The 25732-nt window shown below is 40.3% G+C and overlaps 1 protein-coding gene across 5 annotated transcripts in view; it reads right to left on the minus strand.

Moving 5' to 3' along the window:
* Window positions 1–25732, minus strand: part of REPS1 (RALBP1 associated Eps domain containing 1) — a 108845-nt gene that overhangs the window by 18846 nt on the left and 64267 nt on the right. For 2 of the 5 annotated variants that reach the window (XM_075924300.2, XM_075924293.2), the window contains exons 9-13: window positions 24155–24294; window positions 14626–14706; window positions 10327–10414; window positions 7083–7181; window positions 1252–1324 (exon numbers count right to left, since the gene is read on the minus strand). In XM_075924300.2, the coding sequence (XP_075780415.1) occupies window positions 1252–1324; window positions 7083–7181; window positions 10327–10414; window positions 14626–14706; window positions 24155–24294 (481 nt within the window). The remainder of the gene's footprint in view (window positions 1–1251; window positions 1325–7082; window positions 7182–10326; window positions 10415–14625; window positions 14707–24154; window positions 24295–25732) is intronic. The other 3 variants (XM_075924296.2, XM_075924295.2, XM_075924299.2) reach the window with 3 other exon arrangements.

Raw genomic sequence — 25732 nt, forward strand, 5'->3', positions numbered from 1 at the left:
CACAGAATTGTAGGACTTGAAGGGATCTTGGGAGGTCACCTAGTCCTGTCCCTTGAACTCAAGGCAGAACTAAGTATTACCTATAGTGAACTAGCTATATTCAACTGGCCAAATAGCCACATGTGGCTGGTGGATAGCATGTTGGGCACCATGGATCTAGACCACCTTGATAGATTTGTCTAGCCTGCTCTTAAAAAAAACCTACAGTCATGGAGATTCCACAATTTCCCTAGGTAATTTACTCTTGTGCTTACCTATCCTGATAATTAGCAAGTTTTTCCCAATGTTCAACCTAAACTGCCCTTATTGCAGTTTCAGCCCATTGCTGTTAGTCCTGTCCTCAGAGGTTAACAAGAACAATTTTTCTTCCTCCTCCTTGTAACCACTTTTTATGTACTTGAAAATTATTACCTGCCTCCCCCAAGTCTTCTCTTCTCCAGACTAAACAAATCCAATTCTTTCAATCTTTACTTGTAGCTCATATTTTCTAGACCTTCAATCATTGTTGTTTTTCTCTGGACTTTCTGCAGTTTGTCCACATCTTTCCTGAAATGTGACATCCAGAACTGGACACAATACCCCAGCTGAGGCTAGTCAGTACAGAGCAGAATTACTATTCGTGTCTTGCTGACAACACAACCCAGAATACCTCCCAAAGTGATGTTTACTTTGTTTGCAACAGTATTGACTCATATTTAGCTTGTGGTGCACCATGACTCCAGACCGCCTGCTGCAATATTCTTTCCTAAGCAGCCATTTTTCATTTTTTAATGCATGCAACTTGATTGCTCCTTAAGTGGAACATCTTGTATTATCCGTATTACATTTTACCCTGCTTACAACGTATCATTTCTCGTTTGTCCAGACCATTTTGAATTTTAATCCTGGCCTCCAAAGCACTTCAAGATGCAACCAGAGAACTATATTTAGTACTTATCTATAAATCACTGCAGACTTCAAAACCAAAGAAACTAGCTGTATCTTAGGTGACAACCAACTGACATACCTATGGTTATGCTTTCTTGTATTTTCGAAGGAATCCTATACATCAAGTAGAAGGTTCTCACGACTAAACATGGAGTAATAGCTAGCAGTCAATTCCAGCTTGCTACTTTATTAAAACAGCCACCATAAATCATTACCTGGCCTTTTACATGCTAGTTATTAAATAACCAAAGAGATGATTGGGGAAAGGAGGGAAATGTGCTACTTTTCAACTTTTGACAATCCTTCTGTTACTACTCTACTGACCGTTGCCGAGTTACAGTACTTCCAATCTGCTCTGGATCTGAAGTATAGGAGTCTGAACTGCTGTAACCATCTGCTGATAGAATGAAAGTATAAAAATTAACACTGCAAAAATGAAAATGAAATTATCACAATTCAATTATGCTATAACAGCAACCGATTAAAAAAATCTTTTACACTGTATATTTAACTCCAATGTATTCTAGAGCCCTTAAAATGTTTGGTACTCACTGAAAGGAAAGTTAAAACCTTTTATGTTGCTGCTGTTACGGAGGCAGTGACCTGAGCATCCTAGATGTCAGCTGCTGACATGAAAGCTTGCTTTTAAGTGAGGCATCTCTTCCCACCCTTCTAAGATGGACCTGAAGGACAAGACAGACTAAAAACAATTAAGGGTGGCCTTTGACTTCATTGCCTTCTGTAGAAAAACATCCACTTATTCCACAGAGGTGTTGTGGTGCATCCAACAAGCTGTACTTGTGCAGTGTTGACTTAAACACTGAGACCAAACAATACTGGGAACAGTACTGGAATCCCTGGAGGAAAGATATTGACAGACACTTCAGTGATGAAGCTACCTATCTGGGACTAGAGAGGCTTGGTGGTACAGAGGCCCAGTGCTCATCCATTAAAGCTAACTCAAGCTTTTGATTTCATGATTTCTTTTGAAAGCATTCTGGGCTGGCATCAAGAGGAGCTTTAAGGAAATCCCTAGGATGCTAAAATACGCTTGGTGACATCTGTAGACTGACTACCACCCCTGCATAGCATACCTGACTCACATGCAAAGCATGCTGGGAGTGCAGCTGTCCATATTACTGCTGCACAGACATTGCTCTGAAGCCATTAAGCAACGTTCCTTTTCCAACTATCAAGCTGTGGATGACTTCCCATGAGAGAACAAAGATACATACAACTGAAATATTTTCAGAGTTGAAAACTACAAAAAGAACCACCTCCCACAGCTACACTATGCAGCAGAAGCAAGGTGGGACAAACAGTTGAAGCCAGTTGACGCTGCAGAGGTGCAACTCCTTTTGTAAGGGTGCATCTACACAGCAATTCCATTATTTTCAAATAATTCTGAAATAACGGATGGCTTATTTCGAAATCTGTAAGCCTCATTCCACGAGAATGAACGCCTATTTCGAAATGGCTGTAGTGTGGGCACTCTACTGCTGCTATTTTGAAATAGCTCCTCCCCAGGACCATTCATACAAATGACACCCCAATACCTCCTGAGGCTCTAAAATTGAGGTAGCACGTCCACATTAGGGAAGTCTACCTCAGACTAACTTTGAGGCTTCCCAGTAGTGTAGATGTGGTATTTCGAAATAAGCCATTTTGGAGTATTTCTTCCAGAACAGCTTATTTCAAAATAAGTGTGCAGTGTAGATGTACCCTGAGGTCAACTAGAAACCCAAGGGTTGACCCAAGGTTGGCAAACTTCATGTTGGTGCACAAGCAGTGGATGGGGTACGAGGTCTGTACTCAGGTACTCCTTTATGCTCTTAGAGGCCCAAAAAATTGAGCTTACATTTCCATGCATCTCACTAGTGCACTGAGACCCAAAGGTGAGAACTCACAGAGATGGCATCATCACATTAAGAAATGTTCTCACTGCTAGTTTGTTTTAAAAGATTATGGGTCCCTGTAGCCTATGCAGTTGGACTGAGTCACTTAAAAGAGTAAGGAGGCAGCCATAATCACCACTATTTAATTTCAGTTCCAAAACCAGAAAATCTGTGCATGGCAGATTGATATCAGATATGCATAGGTGTGAAAGAAGATAGTGGAAATTATATAACGAATGAAAATGTTGATATTCAAATACATACATCCATTAAAAAACTGGGAAGGCCCCAATCAGAGGGAATTCAAGTTTCTAAGAAACAGTGACAATCTTCAGTAGCACTCCCCCTCATTCAAACAGGATGGTAACAGACCTCTAAAATACTGTTTATGGAACAGTTCAGAGTCCAACTATTTCTTGTGGAAACTTGGAGATAAGGCATTAAATAATGGTCAAATTTTCTGGACAAGAAACATGTATCACTTCAGTGAGTTACTGGAATTTTTTTAGTAATGGGATGTCTACTTGGAAATATGACTGGATAAGAATTTGGGCACTATGCAATTAACTGCAAGAGTACTTCCCTACTTTGATGTCACTGGAGGAGCATGACAAACTCCTACAAGAATGGATATGCAAAAGTCCATTCTTACACAACATACAGAACTTAAGATTCCCCTCCCCCTATAATTCTGCCTATAATGCAACATTTTTACTGGTCTGAGTAAAACCTTCTAAAAGGAAAGTACTGCAAGAGTATACCCACAGAAAGAACACCAATGTATTTTAAGGTAGGCAATAGTCAGTTGAGAGGGGTGGGAGGAGGGGGGAAAGCAGCATTCTAAAAGGTCTGTTTACTAGATCACTAGCTTATTCATAACCAACCACCCCATTCCCAGAGTATTCCAGTATATCCTGGGCTGGCCATCTGGTCTGCAAATCTTCTATGTAAGGATATTAAATTATGGTTAATTTATGAGTCAAGTAGTCAGTGGAATTTCCATCAATTACTCAACTAGTCAATAGGCACTTCCGCATTCCTCTTTGAAATGTACATAGAGCCCCTGGCTGGGGCTTTTGTACATTTCGAAGGAGGAATGTGGAACTCCGCATGCAGTCAGGGGCTACATGCAGATGCCAGCTTTGAAATGTACAAGAGTTCCCAGCAGGGACTCTTGTGCATTTCAAAGCAGCAGCGTAACATGGAGCCCAGGGTCAGTGGGGTACTCTGAGTCCCCCAATGACACCAGCCTCCAAGCTGTGCTGCAGATTTGAAATGCCACAGGGAGCCTGGGTCAACTGAGGACTCCCCAGCTGACCCCGGGCTCCACGTTGGCATTTCAGCAATCATCTGGTGACTCCCCAGCTGACTGCAGGTTCTGCTTGGCATTTCTCCAGAACCTGGGGTCAGCTGGGGACTCCCAGGTTCCAGGGAAATGCCACACTGGAGCCTGGGATCAGTCCCTAGCTGACCCCGGGCTCCATGGGTGGCAGCACCCGCACTGCTGAGTCGCTGCCGCTTTAAAATGCTGAGGCGGCCGTTCAAAGGGGCGCGCCTCACAGCTGAGCAGGGGATCAGCTGTGTGGCTCTGCCCTTTGAAGTACCGCTTCTTCCCCCCTTTTGCTGCCTCTATCTTATAGAGGCAGCAAGGGGGAAAATCAATTAGTCAAGTAGTCAACTGACTATCCAATAAGCATTTGCTTATCAAATAGTCGACTAGTCTTTAACATCCTTACTTCTATGCCCCCTACATTTAATGGCAATATTCAACAAGACAGTTGCTGTAGAATTTTTTCCAAGGAAGATGCAAAAGTTCACAATGTAATTTAAATAAGTAATGGATTCAAAACAATTTCTTATTGAAAGGATTTTTTAGGCAATACTGCTTAACTCTTGTTTTTCCTTCTAAAAGCTGGAAAACAATGGCAATTTTCTTCATGCTCCAAATACTACTTGTGTTCACTCTCTCATGTAGTGACTGTGAAATACCAGAATTAGAAGTGGTCAAGAGGCTAGGACAACTTCAAGCCACCCTATTCTCCAGCTACCCCTTTCTAAAGTAAGGCTTTATCCTCTCTCCCAACTAAAATCGAGTAAGAGACACAGAGATTCATGCACTTATCTTTTAGGCTAGATTACTGACATTTACTGTATATGAAGCTGAATGTGAAAATGCACTGCTTTTAAGAAATGCACCAAAAAAAACCAAAAATGAGAAGGAAGCACCTGAGAGCTAAGAACAAAGCAGTCAAAGAAATCTGGCAATGAAACAAGCTTTAAGACGACAAATTCCATCTGATTGTCCATAAGAAACTGTAGGATTTTCCTCTTCGAGTAAGCCTACCAACCACAGCAAGAACACTCTTCCACCAAAATTACTCCCCCTCAACCCAAAGTCACCACACAAAGCAATGAAAAATTAAAAATAAAGTATCCCAGTAGAATTTTTCACTGAAGAGGGAGATTTGATTTCTCCTGTTTAGTGGCTTCAAGCTGCTGCCTTCTCTTTTCTATATTGTTGCTTTCATCTCACTTGTGTCTATAGTGCCAGACTGCTCTCACAAGGAGTTTGAGTCAGAAAGGGCCCTTTCTGAATTCAAGTCCTAAGTACAGCAGCAGCCTCCCACTACAAACCAATGTATCTCTGTACATTTTCTCCACCATACTGAAAGCCTTGTAAGAAAGAACTGAGCACTATGCACCAGGAAAAGGGAGGGGGGGGAAGGCCGCCCCCCAAAAATGACCTTGGAAGAAAACAGTATCACTGGAATTAATTTAAGATAAGGGAAAGGCTGTTGCCAAAAAGGGAACCATTTACTGCCTCAGACTACTGTTGCAGAATGTTCTGCCAACTGATGCCGCATGGGGAACTGAGACAATCTTAGCTGCCTCCATACTTCGTGAAAAAGAATTCAAGACTACTCATGTCAGGTATTGCCTTCTAATGAACGGATCTATACAATGTAAGAACATGATGATTGGAAAACATTTTTAGGATTAAAACCACACAGATTAGATATTCACACCGACATCTACTTGTGACATGTCTGCATGAAGGAAACACACAAGGAAATAGGCCAATTAAATCTATATGGTAATATTTTATATATAAAAAATGTGGTGTAGAGAACATTAAAAACCGAATTAATGAAGCCAGGGTAAACAGAGGGTTGACAAATTAGCTGCACCTAGAAAAATATCAAAAGTCAATCACAAGAAATTGCATTAATTTGGCTTTCACAATTTTTCAAAGGAACTGAAACAATGACAGCAGATGCCTCCCTTTGGTATAAAATTTTTTTTCTAGTCTTCAAAAAATATTGCTATTTGATTGAGATACAAGAGTGGGGTCAGTTATTATTTAAAGCGATTTGTGCTTTAATGGTGCAGCCATTTTAAATTTTTGGGATTATGTCTGAACAAGAAAATAGTCTTATTGGTTAAAATAAGTTAATTTCTTACCAGATACAGGATTTGATGCTCAAATAGCTTAACTGTCTTAGTGCCAATGAAGAAGCCAGAGAAACTACCTATTTTCATCTGCTATTATCTATCTCTTAATCTAGTGAAGGGCAACCCTAGGCTAGTGAGTGGACCTCATTTGGACCCTCCATCTCAGTGGATTGTCATAACCAAGACTGTCTCCTGGGACAGGGTAGTTTTGTAGCTTCATTTGTGTGGTGTACCAACTGAACCATAGCAGCATTTTGACTGGATGCACACAATTTTGTGTGCAATCAGTATACATCTCACTTCATGTGCCCTTGCTTTAAGTGTGTGTCACGTTTGAAATATCGATAGGAAAAAACTACATGAACCCGTGCATGGACAATGGTAAATAAAATGTCTTGTGGGCCACACGCACAGAACCCTTGGGCCACAGGTTGCTCACCACTGCCTTAATTTTTTTTTTTTAATGTCAAAATACTATGTTGAACACTTTGTTCTAAGAAGTTTTTTGCTTTTCAGGAGCAGTTTGTGCTCTTATTATTTGGAGACTTCAAAAGAAATAATTCAGGCTGACATTCCTTCAAAGTGTGATGAAGTTAAAACAGAGGTGCCAAACTTAGACAAGAGAAACTAAAGCACAACCTTGTGTGGGTCATACAGATTGTACATACATACCCGTGTAAATGAAAATTATGTACACACGATAACAAACACTAATGAATCAGTCATTAGTATACAGTGTTAGAGCAGGTCATGGGTCTTCTGAAATGCTCTGGTGGGCCTTGGGTCAAAAAATGCTTTGATACTTACCAACTGTGTTTCCAGCTACAAATTTTGATGTACTCATTTTATTGTCTTCTGAGAGGTCAGGTGGTTTCACAAGTAGAGGACTAGTAGGATTAGCATGATCTAGATGGAAAAAAGATTATTGCTATTCTCTTATTTAAGATTAATGTGATATACAAAACGCACTGAAAATATTCTTCTCCTTAGAGGCCAAGTTTTCATTAATAAAGGCTCAGCACTAAACCACAATTTTGCACTTGATTGGAATTTTAGATGGGTAAACTACAATAATACTATTTGCAGCATCATAATTGTAACAAAAATATTGAACTTGTATATAAAATTAACTTTGAAACTTTACATGTTAATATTGGTGTATAACTGGATTAGTTAATATGCATATAGCTAATCCAAATATACACTTTTATATAACATTAAGTTCTTGTCAATGATAAAATGCCTGAAGTGTAAGCATCTTTGTATGCTTTAAGACATTTGTTTTGGACTTTTATGTAATATGGTAAAATTTAGGGATGTAACAGTAGTAAGGGTTTATATGTTAAAGCTAAAGACTCTACTCCATGCATTTCACCCCCTCGCCCCTGCCAGTAAATATTGCAGTTTTAGGATTTATTAAATTAACAATGTAGGTCCCCTTGTGCTAAGAAGTATACAAACATGACAAACAAGTCCATGTAACAGAGCGCCTGCCTTGATTGTAAACTGTTCAGCGCAGGGGCTATTTGTTATATATCTGTGCACTGCCTAGCAAAATGGGGCCATGTTCTCTCTGAACTATCATAATAATACACATGTGTATAAGACATGATATCGGACACGTATGCCTTTAATAAAAACAATTTTCATTTTTTATAATGCATTTATCTAAAGCTCTAAATTAATTTATAAAAAGGTCAGGCTAAAAGGATCTTCCCTTATCAGGGCTGGCCCACAACATTTTGGCACCTGAGGCGGGGAGCTCAAATGACCCCTCGCTTGGGCAAAACTTTGAAAGGTCTCAATTCTGCCTTCTTCCTGTTCTACTCCTCTCATGGTACTGCTCTGCTACTTACATGCACCAGCAGCAGACAATTTTCTACATTCTGGGTCCTACTGGTGCCCCCCCACAGTCTGGCACCCGAGGCTGCCGCTTCAGTTCATCTCATGGTAAGGCCAGCCCTGTCCCTTATAGACTATTAAGTCAAACACCTCATATGATCACAAACCCCAGACTGCAGCAAAAAGCGGTGATCTCAGATACACAAGTTCAAAACCACAATGGGTTTTTACAATTAAAATCTAATAACCTGAACTGCATTGGAAAACAAATAAGATGTCAGTTTGATTCATCAGTGAAATGCACTCCATATAAAGAATACTGGTAACACTGGTACTAAATGAAGTTTCCAAATGACGTGCAAGTGAAGCCCTATGTAGAGTGCTTCTAGATTAATTTACTGCAGTATGAATAGGCATGAGTAAGTGTACCAAAACCTGCATCCTAGAGCCGTGATGTCCAACCAGTTCTGAAGCAGTAGCCACTATATTGCCTATAGCGAACTAGCCACACTCAAGCAGCCAAATAGCCACATGTGGCTAGTATGTTGGACACCAAAGTCATAGAGACATACTTTAGCTCCCCTGATACAAATGGAGCATGCTCTTGGCTACTGCAGCTATCTGAAAATCTCAAGAATTTACAATGTTGGCACGTTATAGCAGACCACTCCTCCCCAGCCAAAAAAAAAAGCTTAGAAACTGGGTAATAATATGCAAGATTGAGAATCAAGAGATGTTAGGATTTAAAACAGGGTGGGCAGTAATTTGACCGGGGGGGGGGGGGGGGGGGCAATTCAAAGAATTTGGAAAGTGGTCGAGGGCCACACTCTTCCATGACATTAATGGAGGAGGCGTGGGATCTAGGATGGAGGTTGAATGCCCAAGACAGCTTGGGGTAAGGGAGGGAGTTTGGGTGAAGGAGGCAGTTGTGACCTAGGACACTGGACTGGGTGCAGGGGGTTGGAGTGTGACCTAGGGCAGGGAGTTGCAGGGGTTTTGGTTGTGAGCTAGGACAGGAGTGGACTGATCTGGGGCAGGGATCTGGGAGGGGATATGGGGGCAGAGAATTTGGGTATGTGAAGTAGGGGTAGAGGATTGGGGAAGGGAAGAGCTGGGGTGCTAGAGGCAGAGTCTGGCCAGGAGAATTACCAGCCAGCAGCTGTCCTTAAATCCTCCCTGCCAGGCAATGTTCCCTTTGAGCTGTGTGACAACACAGCTTCACAGGTTATTAATCAGCCCCACCCAGTCAGTCAGCTCCATGCAGGGAGACATGATCCTCTGACTGAATGGGGCTGATTAACCACCTGTGAAGCTGTGCTACCACACGACTTAGAGGGAACACTGATGCCTGCTCCGCCCCCACACAGATAGCTTCCATTGGCCAGAAACCTGCTCTGAAAGCTCTTTCCTTTCCCCTCCAGACTCAGTTTTTAAAGAAAAACTGATTGGCAACCACATTTGAGCAGTGTGCAGGTGGGCAAGGCAAACAAGTAGCCCGCTGACCATATTTTGCCTAGGCCTGGTCTAGAAATTGTTTGAGGAAGGCTAGCAGGTTTCAAATGGATGAGATGAACTCTCCAGCAGTAGCAGACTAAATTTTACCCATCAGATTTTTCTAAATAGAACTGGGCAGACTTAATCACAGGTCAGAGCTCAAAGCTTCCTTAAGCACCTCAAGAACTTGTATATAAATCTGGGAAAGTTCTCATTCCAGAACCAGATCTGCAGCTTGATGCTTCCAAGACAATCTACTCCAGACAATCTTATCTTAGAAGCATATAGAGAAATCCTCAAAGCAACAGTCAACCCTCTAAATTATTGTAGAATGCTCCTCTAATTCTCCATCACTTGATGTAGTTACACTGGTTACTACTGTCTAAATGCAAGGACACAAGGCAGAATTGTTATGCAAGAAAAACAAGCCCTAAAGGTCATCACTATGTAAGAAATTATTCAATAAGATGGTACAGCCTCTCCCCGAGTTACGGACCAAACACTTGACCATAACTTGGACCCCACTGAGTTACACACAACCGCGCTGTTTGTAAGCGCGGGTCGCATTCGTAACTCGGGGACCACCTTTACTACCGCTCCATGGGAGCTTTGGTCATAAGTGCGAACGGTCATAACTTGACTGTTCGCAACTCGGGGAGTGGCTGTATTTGAACACAGCAGCTGCTTTTATCATTAGTACAAGAAAATAGCTTACCACTTCCAGATCTTTTAAGTTCCATTTCCTGCATGTGGATTTTGCTTGGAGTCATCCGAATTGGAACCGGGTGAACAATAGCAGTATCCTGCAGAGGAGGAAGAAAAGTTTTTATTTTAGTTTTAAAATATTCTATTCCGAGCTGCTTTTGACTACATTCAACGGCAGTTCCCAAGCTTATATTCATAAGCAAATACTTTTACTGCGTTCCTATGAACTTGATCCTATGATGAATGGCAGCAGTATAAAACCCTGAGATAGAACACTGTCCATAAATATCCTTAAACCCAGTACAAACAAAGGTATTTAGACTTCTCTACAGTGGTCTCTATACTTTGGTCCCTGGTTTGTAAAAGTCTGCTGACTACATTGTGCTAACTGTCTTTGTAGCAGTTAAGTTACATCAAAAGGCAGCTCAATACCTTGCATATTGTCTATTACAGGTTGAATCTCTGTGGTCCAGGACATTGCAGTCTGGCAACATCTGTGGTCCAGCAGGATGTTGCTGGACTAGAGAGAGCCCCAGCACAGAGGTTGCCAGCGGCTGGGAGCAGAGCTAGTCAGAGCGCCAGAGCCCATGGGGTGGGGAAGCAGCAGAGCTCACAGTTTGATGGACCAGTGGATGGACCAGTGGGGTTGTGAGCTCCTGCAGGGCGAAGCCAATGGAATTCCCGGGGCTGGCAGGGCTTTTGGGGTTGCTGGAGCTTGCAGGGTGACGGAGGCAACAGGGCTGCCGCAGCTAGGTAGCTGGGGCAGCAGTGGAAGGTAGCTGGGGAAGAGAAACCCAGCAGAGATGCTGGTGCCCCTAGCTCTCCCTTCCCTAAAAATCTCCCTTATCTGGGACCAGTCAGGTCCCAAAGGAACTGAACCACAGAGGTCCAATCTGTATTGCCTTTTACTGTAACCAAATGATACCATTGCCACAGATATATTGTGTGCCCATGAAACACGAGATGTTGTCCACACTATGAAATACTCAATTTATTTTTAGTCTTAAGAGTACCCCATGCCTTTCTGATGTTCCAAAAATTTAGAATTAGAATATTTGTGGGAACTTTTTATGGGCTTGATCTAAAAATTGTACTATACAGTAAAATCCATACTATTTCAAGGAAGCCATTAACATCTTATAAGAACACGATAGAAGCTTTAAGATACCCTTCAAGAGATATCGAACATATCACCTAAAGACATCTGACAAAACAGTGTCTTTAGATGTTATCTATATGAAGTACTTCTGTGGCCATTTTCAGATGAAATGGGCTAAGCCATGCTCTATAAATGGCAACCAGATTTTTCACGTCTTTCCCCATAAAGCCAAGCATTCTGCTCATAAGCATGCTCAATTGCTACTGAAGGCACTGGGGGGAAAAGCCAGTCAAATTTAAAACTGCTCTTGAAAGCCAACATGCTTTAAACTTCAGAGGGGTAGCTATGTTAGTCTGTTTCAGCAAGAACAACGGGAAGTCCCGTGGCACCTTAGACTACCAATTTATTTGGAGAGAAGCTATCCTAAGCTGGAGCCCACTTTGTCGAATGCATGAATAATTTCTTCACTGTTTAAAAAAAGACCTGTACTGGGAAGATAAAGTTAAACGTATACTGAAAGTGTGCATAAAACAATTCCTTTATTAAATACTACTATGAACATTAGAAAATCTTTAAGCATGAACATGGTTTAAAAGGACGTTTTCAACTTATATTTTTATAAACAGATCAATCTTCTATTGTATCTAGCAACTGTCCTTTGCTTCTGAATGCTCCATATGTATTCTGAAGTGTAGGTATTGAAAAAAAAGTCTTATGTGATTTAAAGAATAGGTCAGTATAATGATGCCCAACTTAGATAAGGGAGAGAGGGAAGTCAGTAACAAAACAAAGTTTTGTTTTGTACTGATATTTTTGAAAATGCAATTTCAGCTTTCCCAAAACGTAACTATAAATTTAGTATTACTCCTCTCTTCATTATTCTTCACATACAAGCTCCCTAGCTTTCTTTCTCTTCCTCCCTCAGCCCTAGGGTTGCCAGATGGTTGAAACAAAAATACCAAACGTCCCCCCTGCCCCCCCCCAAAAAAAAACAACACACACTGGGAAAAAATTCTGTTGAAGTTAAAAAAAAGGAAAAAAAGGGGGGGGGCAAAGTTGAAATAAAATAAAATAGCATGTCCCCTTTAAGACTGAGTGCAGGGATAGGAGCAGGAGAGAGGTTGAGCACTAAGACCCAATGCTTCCCCTTGGTCGGCAGCCAATTTGTGCCAGTAGCCTTGTGGAACGAGGTAAGCATGGGGGCTGGGGTGTTGGGAGCCGGGGAGGGGGGCAGCCGGGTGCTGAGTGTAAGGTTGTCAGGTGCCCAGCATTTTCGCCTCATGGCCAGGAGGATTTGGGGGGGGGGGGGGGGAGAGGAGGGAAAAAAATCAGAAAATACCAGACATTTTAAGTGTCTTATTCTCTGAATTTTTTTTTTTTTTTACCTGACAGGAGGAGAAAATACCAGACTGTCTGGGCGAATACTAGACACCTGGCAACCCTACTCAGCCCTAGTAAGCGGTTTCCTCCTAAACAAAAAGGGCCTTGAAGAAAGTTAATGTTGTAATTGTTCTTCAGTCAATCACTAAGGGATGTTCTAGATAATTGACTTGCTAATTCTAAAAGGCAGGAGCAAGCCTCATGAAGTTATATATTTTTAAATGCTGTGCTAGGTTTCTCTGCCCGAGATCACAAACGTGGCAAAAAAACCCAACTATGTGGATTTACTGGTATTCAGCTTTCTAGTAGAAGAATATATAAATAAAACTCAATTGGTTTAATCTTGTCTCAAGATTCAAGTAGTTTGTTAGCAATAAAACTAAGCATACTAGCTGCCTAATATTCTATAACCATCTCATTTTGTAAGCATGTCAAAACTAAGACATTCAGCCAATAGTTAATATACACAATATAGGGGGAAAAATCTGTAAAGTCATCCACAGGACAGAAAAAATAAATCTCATCTTAGCTGATTTCGTGTAACTTCTGCTAATTACTGCTAAAAATAAAGTAACTGATCACAATGCAAGTTGAACAAAGCAATGCAATAGCGACAGTTCTTGATTAGTCAAGCATTTTCTATTAATAGCTATAAAGTGATTTCACATTATTTTATGAAAGAGTAATTAGATTTACATAAGTTATATTTACACTGAAGAATAGGGATAAGAATGGCCATAGTGAATCAGACCAATGGTCTATCTAGTCCAGTAATCTGTCTTCTGTAAGTGGCCAATGCCAGGAGGGAATGAAGAGAACAGGTAATCAAATGATCTGTCCCCATCACCCATGTCAGAAGCTGGGAAAACAGAGGCTAGGAACATTTCAGAGCATGCGTTTGATTCCCTGCCCATCCTGGGTAATAGCCACTGAGAGAACTATCCTTCATGAACCCTGTACCTTCACTACATCCACTATCAAAGGATTTCACACATTAACTGTATGTTATATGAAGGAATACATAGAGAAAAGGTATGAGTGTGTGTGTGTTAAAACATCTGCCTCAACTTTTATTTAAAAAAAAAAATCACACATCTAAAGGAAGCTTTTGGACTAATTTTTTTGGAACAGGGACTATTTATACAATGCCTACCACAATAGGACAGATTATGGCTGAGATCTCTAGATATTACTACAATACTAATATAGCTGCAACAATGGTGTTAACTTGGACTTCACAAAGTTATTAATTTTTTAAAATCACCTGTATAATATATTGAAGATTAAATATGACTATGAAGTACCATAATTATGGAATTAACAAAAATATGAAGTTTGATATTGATGCTCAGATTAACTAGATAAGTCAGTTATGAGTCTTTATGCTTTATTGGTTTTGTGCACATAAACAGAAGAGAGTTATACTGAAGTCAAAGTTTGGGTGATATAGCTGAAGATTTAATAAGACTACTGGTTCACTGAGGCTCTATGGATTATATTTTGTATACGATCAAAAAGTTTTAAATGAAGTGTAATAAAATGTAAATATCCATCAGTAAGTTGTCACAAATAGTTTCCTTTCACAGATTTGACAGTACTTATATCACATCAAAAATAAAGGAAAATGTTTCTGGTACTCAGCTATTAAGAGTGAATGGGGGGGGAGGGGAGGAGGAAATTCCTCTTCCCACAATAAGCAGACAAAATTAATAAGCCTGCCACCGGTCCCAACCAAGCAAGAATCATGCATAATAGCTAAAAACCACAATGTATGGAAATTCAGTGTTAATAAAATTAATTTCAAACAAGCAAGCTAAGTGATTGACTTACAGGATCAGCTGGTGCAATGTTAGAATCAAATTGGGTCAGAGTTTGTGAGCTTGAAGAGCGTTCACTAAATGTCTCCCACTGCTGAACAGACAGAGGAGAGACAAGTCAGCATGATGAGAAAGATGAGAAAGATCACTGGAGAAGAAATTTAGCACAGTAGTTCAGAGGTTGCACTGGAAGATGTTTGTGTATCATATTGGCTTGACTTGGAACAAAACATACATTAAGGGAATATTTCACAGTTTCAAAAGGACATTGTTATGCAACCAAAAGCATTACTTTTCTCTAGAGTTCTGATCAAAACTATGTGCACCACACTGAAAATGTAGATAAACTTCTAAATCATATGTATATGTGAAAGAAATATGCAAACTGTTGCTATACGTACAAGATCAAGAAATGGTTAAAATCAGATCTGTAAGAACAGAAGTGGTGCCACATCCTTGTACATATTTATAGCTATAAACCCTGTGCTGAGGCATCTTCTATTTTTATAGTGGCAAAATCAAGAAAATTTTTATAACTTAGTATGTATGGTTCTCACAAAAGTCAGATAAAACTCTACATTGAGCATAGACTATTCTAATTAAAAACAATCCAGTTTGACTTGCCAGTGAAACCCCTGAGAAATTACTCTATTCTGAATGAGCACTTATTTTTACATAACTGTGTAAGTTTCAAAATGATAATAATGTAAGGCATTTTTGAGTTCACACACATTTGAGTTTATCAACCAACATCAAGTCAACCTCTGATCACCTCTACAAGATATGAGCCATGCTAAATTATAGTACATAATTGCCAAACAAAGTCCTCATGCTTGGAAAAAAATATATAGCCACAATCAGAGCAAATGAGAATCAAAGATCAAACTACTCGTTGCAAGAATACTGAATGTGTTACATGTCTTGTAATTAGTAGAATGATGAATAAATATTAGTCAAACTTCATTTCAAAGTTGGATCAGAAGCTTTTGAGGATAAAAGTACAATAAATATTTCTTACAAAATGGTGTTAGCATCAGTATTGAAATCATATTCCATTGTCCCATTCCTACAAAAATGGAACATTTCCAGAATATACAGAAAACATTTGAAGAGCTGAGCCAAATCACACTCATGCATTACCCAACACCAAACCATTTTCTAGGAATTTGTCCACACAGCTACCCAGGAACAACTCTCAAGTGTAGACAAAATTTACTGTGGAATAACCACCCTGTATAAGTTAACCCACTTTAAAAGAGCATCAAACAAAAAAGGAACAAGGCACCCTTATTCTGAAATAATGTCTAAACAGAGATATTCAGAAATGCCTGATTTTGAACAGTTATTCCTGAATAATTCCATGAGTAGACATGACCGTAGACTCCAAGCTTCAATTTAGATGAATAATCCACTTGAAATAACATTAAACCATCATTTTATGAGCAATTATGACTCAAAATGTGAGAGAAAACCTAAAGCAATGCTAGTTCTTCCATCTCTTATATGGTACAAATCAAATACTGGTATTAACACTGATAGTTGCATGGTGAACCACAAAAAATCTATGTTAAATGCTTTCTTGAAAGACATACTGCACAACACTCATTCTTGGAACTCAGGGCCAGATAGGCAGAACTCCTTAAGGTATAATGTTTTATTTTTCTCTAAGTTGAGACAAACAAGCCATTCCCACTCCACATTGGAATAATGCTCATGTAACAACTTGTTTAAAGCACAAATTCAATGGATAATCCATCAATATAGGACATTTATAAAGAGCTTTTGGATCATATTTGAAATTGCATGCACTCCAACTAAACCTCTAAGAACCTTTTAACATCAAGAGTATGGGAAAAAAACCTCAAGGGAATAACAATGCAGCAGGAATAGGAACAATGTTGGCAGTACAATAGACTCAAAAAAGGGAGAAAGACATCTCCAAGTTTGGGTAATGGAAAAGCCCACAACCTTATGAAACATGCAGAAGACAGGCCTTTAGTGTCTGAAGTTCCTTCTACAATATGAAGTCACTATCACCAAAAAAATGCCCCTTTTAATAAGAAACCTGAGTTCATGTGTACTAATTGGTTCAAAAAGGTACTTGTATCGTTTTATCAAGAATACATGAAAATCCTGACACCAGCAGCTTCTTAATAAAGCATTGTAAAAGGGACTACCTAAGACTTGTTTATGAATGGGTAGTAAAATGAATAATAGCTGGAGCATGAAGGCCTTGTCTACATTGGGACACTCAGAAAAATGAATCCAAATAGACTAACAGTATGAACCTAAAGTAGATTAAGCTTCATTAAACTTGTGTCAAAACTCCCAGTCAGATTTAAAATGGCCTTAATTTGAGCTATTTAAACTTTTGAATAAAGACAAATCACATTAAGACCACTAATTCTGAATGCAATTTCTAACTTAGTTTTTATGAAGTTTAACTAATCAACTTTAAATTCACACCTTTAGTTAATTTGGATTAACTCCTTGGAGTGTGTTTCTGTACAGACAAATCCTTAACTACATTTTAGCCACTGAAGTATTTTGCATAGATCAATGAAGTTGTTCGTATGGACCCATATGTATATCACTGCAAGTGTTTTCCCACTTATAACTATAGTTCCTTTTTTATAGATGGCTTCTGAAACCATGAGAGGCCTTTAGTTGTTACTTTTAAGACATACCTATGGAACTCTAAACTAGGTAGGGACCAGCCTGTCCAGGAAATAGCTCCTATATTGGCATAGAATGAAGTGTCCTGACACAGAGCAGTAATCAGTCTGACAGAATTGGCTTTGGCCATATGCAATTTAGTTAAGTATCATACTGTCGAAGCAAACGCCTCACTCAGTTTACGCGGCTAAACAGACAGTTTTATTGGCCAATAAAAGCAAAGTGAGCCAAATGTGGTCACAGCAAGGCTGCTTAATACAATCAATCCTAGTATCTTTATACCCTTAACCAAACAGTCTGATGTCAGGGCATCCAATTACAGAAATAATCAATTAGACTAGGAAAAACAAAGCCTTATCAACAAGATGGCGGACAGGTACGAGGGAGTACCTCTCCTCTCTGAACCAGCCCAATTAACACATTTTAATAGCACATCTGTCTTGGCCTGGCGCATGGGGTGATAGAAAGTTCACTCTGGCCTACGTGCAAAGACAAAAAGCTGAAATGGTTTCTGTTATACAAGATGGCTTCTAGCTAAACATAAACTAGCTTCATCAATACTTGTCTGGTCAGCCTGGGACTATACAGATACAAATTTTGTACCGCCTGGATTTTGCCACGACACTTGCTTTCACAGACATTAACTTAAAGAGTATATAGGGACCTTCTTTTTCCCATGGACAGAAAAATATGCGACCTGACAACCTGGTCTCTTCTCCATACCACAAGCAGAAGAGAATTATCAATTTCTAATTCTCATAAGTGGAAGAACTTTATCTCCTGTATTTACCAATAAAGAGAGTCTGATGCACCGCTTCCTGATTCAGAAATCACTCAGGATTTACCTCACTGAGGATTTACCAGGATTGTCATCAGTCTATAAGAGCGTTCCTTTGTTACAGGATACATGGCAATGAGGAATGTCTTATGGGAGAGAACTCATGCATACCCACATCTCAGTGGTCCAGGAAATGTGACCCAATATTTTACCCACACATTTTGAGGAAAAAACGGGACTAGGGCATGTAACACTTGATAAAATACTCAAGTATCTAGCATCAGTCACTATCAGAAGAAAGGATACTGATTTAGACAAGTCCCCGGTCTGATACAGTATGGCCATTCTTAAGCTGCATGTTCAATTGTTTAAAATAAAATAATCTTTTGATTAACAGGTTCCCAAACATCTTTGATCTCATCTCTAGAAAATATCACCTGTTTGTGGAGAGAAAAAAGTTACTGGGGCATGGAGCCACTCTATGGTCTACGAGAGCAAACACAAGGTACGTTATTTGGACACATTCTCTTAACTCTCTTCTGTTGTCATTTTAGAATTCACTAAGCTGTCTTTAGACGAAAAATATTATGGATATTATAAAGACCTAAGTGGCCAGGAGATCCAATATTCATAACATGTCTAAGTAATTGCCTACTAGCATCAAGCCATACTTAAGTGTTTGGCTCTGAGGTGTTATTTCTAAAAAAGCCAGTGTTGTTTCTCATTGTACTTTGAGCACTAAAGTTCACAAATACAGCCAGATGTGACACCACTGAACAGCATTCCCATCACACAAAAGATGCAATAATGTGCTCATCCACTAATAACTGCATCAGAATTCTTAAAGGACTGAGTTATGCAATCAAAAACCTTTAAGGAAGTCACATAAAAAAACCCTTCTGAATGAATAAGGGCTCAGTCTGGAAGGAAAATGTGGGACTTTCCAGAACACCAAATTAGATGATAAAGACCTTTAAAAGCACCAACTGAAAGAGAACCAAATAATGTGTTGAGGTAAAGAGGGAAGAAACGAAAGGGCTCAACATTCAAAGTAAAGGTCAGACCATGGAACTGAAATTCATGAGATGTGCTGGGGTCAATATCTTCCATGTATTTTCTAGAGAGCAATGGCGATTTCAGAAGAAAAAAAATAGTATAAAAACAAGGATCCAACCATAAAGCCAGAAAGAGTAGCATATAAAGAACACCCAAGTATTGTTGAAGCTGAATGCACTGAAGGCCTGGAGCAGAAGCTGAAAAGGGATAGCTTCTACAGAGAGCCACCCTCTGCATGGTCAAAAAAAAGCTGATTAGAAAGATTCAAAAAGCAAGTGAAGAGTGTCTGGGCACCAGAGAAGTCCTTACAATCCTAAACACTTTTAAAAACTTGGGAGTTCAGCACAAATTCCTAAGAGAAAAAAAATGTAGGAGTGAAAATCCCAGATAATATAATGGAACTTTATTTTTAACATCAAGGTACCGGTAATTATACTTCTTGAAAAATACTCATTTATTTTAACTATGCTGTCTAAGAAATAACTAACTGGAAGAGTAGAACAATTATTCTTTGCTACGACTCCTTTAACCTGAGTATTTTCTCAAATCTATGCAGCATGGTAAATTGATATTTTTGTTGCTGCAGACTCCCACATCAGTAGAAAGAAACTAAAGGCCACTTCCAGTGAACAAAATTATTAAGACAAGTGATTTGGATAGTGGAGCAAGTGTACTAGTGTAGTGAGGCGGTCTCCCAAAAAGCTTTACAAGTTATTTCTTAGTTATTTTCAGACCAGCAACAGTTCAAGAAATAGGTATGTTATGGAGTGACAAATTACTGTGACATGTATTTAATCACATCTTTATTGTTGTTATAGATGCTTATCTTGGGAACACAATGTTGCAACACATCATGTTATGATCATATTGCCTTCCAACTCCTAACAGAAGAATTTACCTTAGGAGGTTTATATTTTCAAAATCCAACTTACACTGAATAGAAATAACTTAACTTCAATTGGACACAGAATAGGAAAGCCAGAGAGTATTTAAGTATGAATTCTTTCTTCTGGATGCTTTATATTTAAATGCAGATAGCATTTCACTGTCAGGTGATTTCCTGGAGCAATTTTCATAAGTGTTAAAAAAGTAGGAATTGATTTTTCCTTTTTTCAGCTGGAAATAATGATCCCCTGGATCTCCAAAGGTAACATTTCAGAAGAATACAAAACATTTTTACTTGTTTTCTTCAGCCAAAATTTCACAGATGTGGAACACTGAGTTCAGACATTATTGGGTCAAAAATAGGAAAATGTTATATTTAAATTAAGATATTTTTGTTCATGGGAGAAAGTGATGCTCTTGAAGTTTTTCTTTAGTGTGATATAGAAAATAACTTTAATTTTTTAATAAAATCTTGTCCTGTATCATTTTATTCTATGTTCTATAAAGTGCTACTCTTCAAGTTGATGAAATGCTTACAACCTTTAAAGATAACTTGGGTTGCCAAAGTTTTTAGAACAAATGTTCTGTTAAACCCCGATACATGTTAATGTTTCACAAAGGTATCGTTAGTTTAGGGAGCTGATTTCAGTCAACTAATTTGTTACTGCTCTGAATTGTGTCTCAAAGCTTTTCAGGCAATGCTTTCCACTGATGCCACCATACATTTTTGTGGGATAGACATTTTTGTGGGATCGACACCATTTTGCTGGGTCGATTACTCATTTCAGAAGTATTAAAGCGTCTGCACTAAAAATGGCTTTCCATTTAAGATTTCTCAAGTGTCAGGTGCAGCGATTCTATTGTATAATGCAGGGGTCTCCAAACTACGGCCCATGGGCCGGATGTGGCCTGCGAGGCCCTCTCATCCGGCCCGTGGAGACTGTGACGGGGAAGAAACTCCCCGCACTAACAGCCCCTCCCCTGGAGAAGCGCCGAGCGGCGCAGCGCCGCGGAGCTGGGGCGGGGAAGAAACTCCCCACACTGACAGCCCCTCCCCCGGAGAAGCGCCGAGCGGCGCAGCGCAGCGGAGCCCAGGGGAAAGCCCACGGGGAAGGGAGCGAGGGCGCACAGCCGCAGGCGCGGCAGGCGAGGAAGGCGGCAGGACCCAGGAGGAGAAGGGGCAGGGACGCCAGGGTGAGTGGCACGCCCCGTGCGTGCCGGCTCAAAAGGGGGAGGGGCCGGAAGGACAGGGGCGGCCGGCACTCACTTTCTTTTGGGCAGGCAGCCAGGAGAGGGAAGCCGGAGGAGCCAGCGGGACGGAGGAGAGACTCTGGACCCGCGCAGCCCTTGCCCTGGGCAGCAAGACTCCCCGGCCGGGGGTGCGGGGGATCGGAGCCGCCAACGGACGGCCACACGCCCTGCGGACCGACGGCCGAGCCCGGGCTCTGCGCGTCCCTCACAGCAAGAGGGGTTGGGACTTGGCGTGGACAATTGCTCCCTATTGGCCAGTGCGTTCTTATCCTATTGGCTAGCTCTCTCATGAGGTCACTAGTGGGCTGGGCTCTATTTTGGCATCCAGGAAACAATTTCACCATTCACACTTATACAGGTGTTCATGTGTAGTGTATCAATGTGTTATTAAATAATAACTGAATAAAATAATATTAAATAAATAATTAAAAACAACATCCATGTTTTGATTGTTTTTTATTTGGACCTCAAGTGTGTAGTCGGCCCCCGAACTGCTGTTTGATAGTTAATGCGGCCCTCGGGCAGAAAAGTTTGGAGACCCCTGGTATAATGGATTGCAAGCCACTGTACAACTAATTTACTAAAGGAACCTCTCTCCAAGTCTGTGATACTGAACCCTAACTTCACGTTTTTAAAATGAAGGTAATAAGCAAACACTACATTCTGGTCTCAGAACAGACTACTCAAGCAGAGCTCTCCCACTCTTCCTCCTATTCAGTTTGTAAAACTATTCCCTACTGAAATCAGATTTCCTGCAGTTAAAAGTTCATGGACACTGAATAAAGAAGGTATCATGGGCAAACAGTGCTAGAGAATTAGGTAATTAAATACCCCAGAGCCTTGGACATATGAAGCAGCAATCTTGGACAACTTCATGACTATTCCATTGCAAATAGCCTACATTCAATGAAACATGTGGCCAGCTGAAAGAGCTTCACTTGCATATTGGACCATTTCTCTGAGCGAGGGATATTAAATTTCGATTAATTAACTAATCAAATGGTCAATGGGATTTCCATCAACTAATTGATTAGTCAACAAGGACTAGCATGGTGTTCCGCCTTGGAAATGTACAATAGCTCCAATAGGGGCTTGTACATTTCAAAGAAACTCCATGGGGCGCCCAGGGCCAGCTCAGAGCCAGTAGGGGCTCTTGTACATTTGAAAGGTGGAATGCCGCCACTCATGGAGCTGGAGGGAACCAGCTTTTAAGCCATTCCCCCCAGCTGGTACTCCTTTTTCTCCCCCCTCTTGCTGCCTCTTTCTGTGTTTCTTAAACTGTGTTCTGTGGCACACTGATATGCCGCAAGGCAGTCGGAGGTGTGCTCCAGAGGACAGAGTTCAAAATGGCCTTAAAGGGGCAGGCGACCTTTTTTTGGGGCTCAACAAAAAAATCCCCCCGACCTTTCCCTCCGCCCCTTTCCCTCAACAAAAAAAATCCTTGGTGTTCCTCCCCTCTTCCCCCCAAAAAAAGTTTGGTGTTCCTCAGTCTTAAAAAGTTTAAGAAACACTGATAGAGGCAGCAAGGTGGGGGAAGCAACTAGTTGACTAGTGTGTCAACTATCCGATAAGCTTTTGCTTATCGGATAGTCAACTAGTCGATTAGTTGCTTACATCCCTACCCTGAGCTTCCTTTATAGTATCTCTAGCACCTACTTTTCCCCCTTTCAGAACAGGCATTTAAACACTGCCCCTCATTCCCAACATCTCAACCTTTAACTAGAGACCCTCTAGCTGCTAAAAATCAACCCCAAAATCCCAGCTTCTTATTGTTTGTCTGCTGCTTTCACACCCGACATGCCATTATAAACTCAACTTCCCCTGAATGAGGCAACTTTTCTTCTTTATGTTATCACCCCTACTCCTAGAAGACAAAAGGATAAGGAAGTTCCAGTAGACCTTTTTCTTTTTTGATCCAAAGTTCATGAAGAGTGAAAGAAGCATCAACGAAAAGCTTACTCTACAAGAGCCACATGCAGCGCTTTGTGGCTGTACTGCAGTGAGCTATTCGTCTGCATCAGTATCTCTTTAAAGGCTAGACTACAGCTCCCTCTTTTAACCCTTTTGGAATAACCTGTATTTCCAATACTCTTCTTGAAAGGTAGCTCTGTTTCAGCAAAAAACAACAAGGAGTCCAGTGACACTTTAAATTCTAATATTCTCTTATACCCTAATAAATTTTTTATATTGCTATAGCACCTAGGAACACCAGTTTCAGAGCATATGGACCCGCACTGTGTGAGTCACTGCACAATACATATATTTCCCTGCCCCAAAGAGTTTAAAATGTAATAGAGTATAATATAGCTCCACAAATTAGTTGTTTTACATGCTGCATCTTAGGTCATATTATGAGATCTGTAGAAGAAGGATGACTTCAACTCAGAGATATGATGATAATGAAGTATGCAGTCTTTTGGAGTAAATTGCTACCACTGCTGACATGTCAAAAATTGAAATCTAAATAGTTGCATAAGACATAGCTTAACCAGAAGTTCTTTAAATTCTGTTTTGTTGTCCTGCTAAGTACAATAGATATACAATATAAAAATGGCTTTTAGAAAAAACAAAACATTAGCAGCATGATTCAAAGGTAATATATGATTCTGAATGACTCCCCCACCCCAAAAAAAGAAACAATATGAATTGTTTATTCTGCTGTTCAAGTTTGTTGCCAGACCAAATATCCTGGTTTTAAGGAGGTCTAACCTTTACTCAACTACAGTTTGTTAAATCATCATGTAAAATACCTAATGATCTTTAAGAGAAATTATAGAAAGCATCACACACTTGCAGTCTCATGTTCATAAAGTAACATTCTGTATATAATGCAACATGGATTTACCCACAGACGGTGGCCACTAAATACCTCTCAAATGAAAGGAAATTTACAAACCTCACTACTTTGATTCAGTTCTGGCCAGGTTTGGTTTAGCGATGGCATTGATGGAGACTTGCTTGGAGGTGCTTCTGCTGGGGAGCTAGAGTAACCTACCTCACCAGACTGATCTCCAACTTCTGAAATGACAGGAACCACTATAAATCAAAATAAAACATTTAATCAATCTCTATTTGTTGAAAAGCTGCTGGTAACTCATGAAATACATAGGCTATGTCTACACTACAGACTGCATAACAGTACAGTTGTACTGCTGCAGCTGTGCCACTGTAATGTCTCCTGTGTATTGCTCTATGCCAATAGAAAAAAGCTCTCTCGCTATCACAATTAAACCTTACTCAAATGGTGGCTATGTTGGCTAGAGTGCATCTCTCACAGACATAGTGCTGTCCACACTGGTACTTCTGATTGTGGAACAGTTGCTCAGAAGTGTGTTTTTTCACATTTCTGACAGAACTTGAGACAACGAAAGTACTAGTGTAGTCAAAGCCAGTTATCTTTCACTTTGCAACCTAGCACTCCATTTTTGCCTTTTAGACACCAACAGGAAACCATCTCCAATCTGCTCATTCAATTGGTTCTTGTAGAAATAAATAGTTGTCACAGAGGACAAGCAGCTAAAAATGCTTAACACATCTGAACCTCAAACTTTATGCCACTTGGAGGGTAGAGACAACGGCAGATTACTGGAGGGCCCCCAAACTGGCTGGAGAAATCTCTTTACACCATGGTGCCGGAGGACCTTTCGCTCCTCACCATAGTCTCAGGGCCACAGTGGGATGGGGAAAAGGAGCAAGAAGAGGATAAGTTCATAGGGGGAAGAGGTAGAGTGGGGGTGTAGCTGCAAGAAAAAGGGCTACATTGGGTGGGGCCATGGACAAGGCCATAGGTGGAATGTGGGAAGGACTTCCAACTCAGTTCTGGCCAATGCCGAGAGTTCTCAGCACCCCTCTGTAGCACCAACTGCGCTCAGCCCCGCTTCATTCATCCCAGCTGATCCCATGGGAGGTGGGTCTTGAGAGCAGTAAAGACAGGCATGACTTTGGCAGAAAGAGGCAGACCCCCAGCAAGAAGAGGTGGGGGAAGCTTCATCTGCTGCCCTTGTTAATATCCCAAACAGGAAGGGCAATTCTGATAAGTTGGGTAAAATAAAAATTATGCCATTTTCCAGTCTTTGATGAGGCATAAGCTGCTTTAACTTCATATAATCTCAGAAGTCAGGATTTATGGATATTATGTTAACACAGTGATTGCAGAGGCTGGCCACTAGGGATTTGGGTTTCCTGGTGGTATAACTTTATGGGCAATCTAGTTGCTAGTTTAGTTAATGTGCAGTACAATATTATGAAACATTTTAAATGAAAAGTGTTATAGCATTTCACCTAAAATCAAGACCTTACTAAATATCAACCTTACAATATGAACAGAAATAACTTCTTTACTTGAAAGATTCAAAGCAACAGTCATCAATATTGAGAGATTAATATACATCAATACAAAGTGTAACCTGAATATCAAGACAAGACAATACAAACCAGACACGGAAAAGATCTATTAAACCACCTTTGATCAAAG

This window comes from Pelodiscus sinensis, chromosome 3, assembly GCF_052426305.1.
Source record: "Pelodiscus sinensis isolate ZL-2025 chromosome 3, ASM5242630v1, whole genome shotgun sequence".
Classification (NCBI taxonomy): Eukaryota; Metazoa; Chordata; order Testudines; family Trionychidae; genus Pelodiscus; species Pelodiscus sinensis.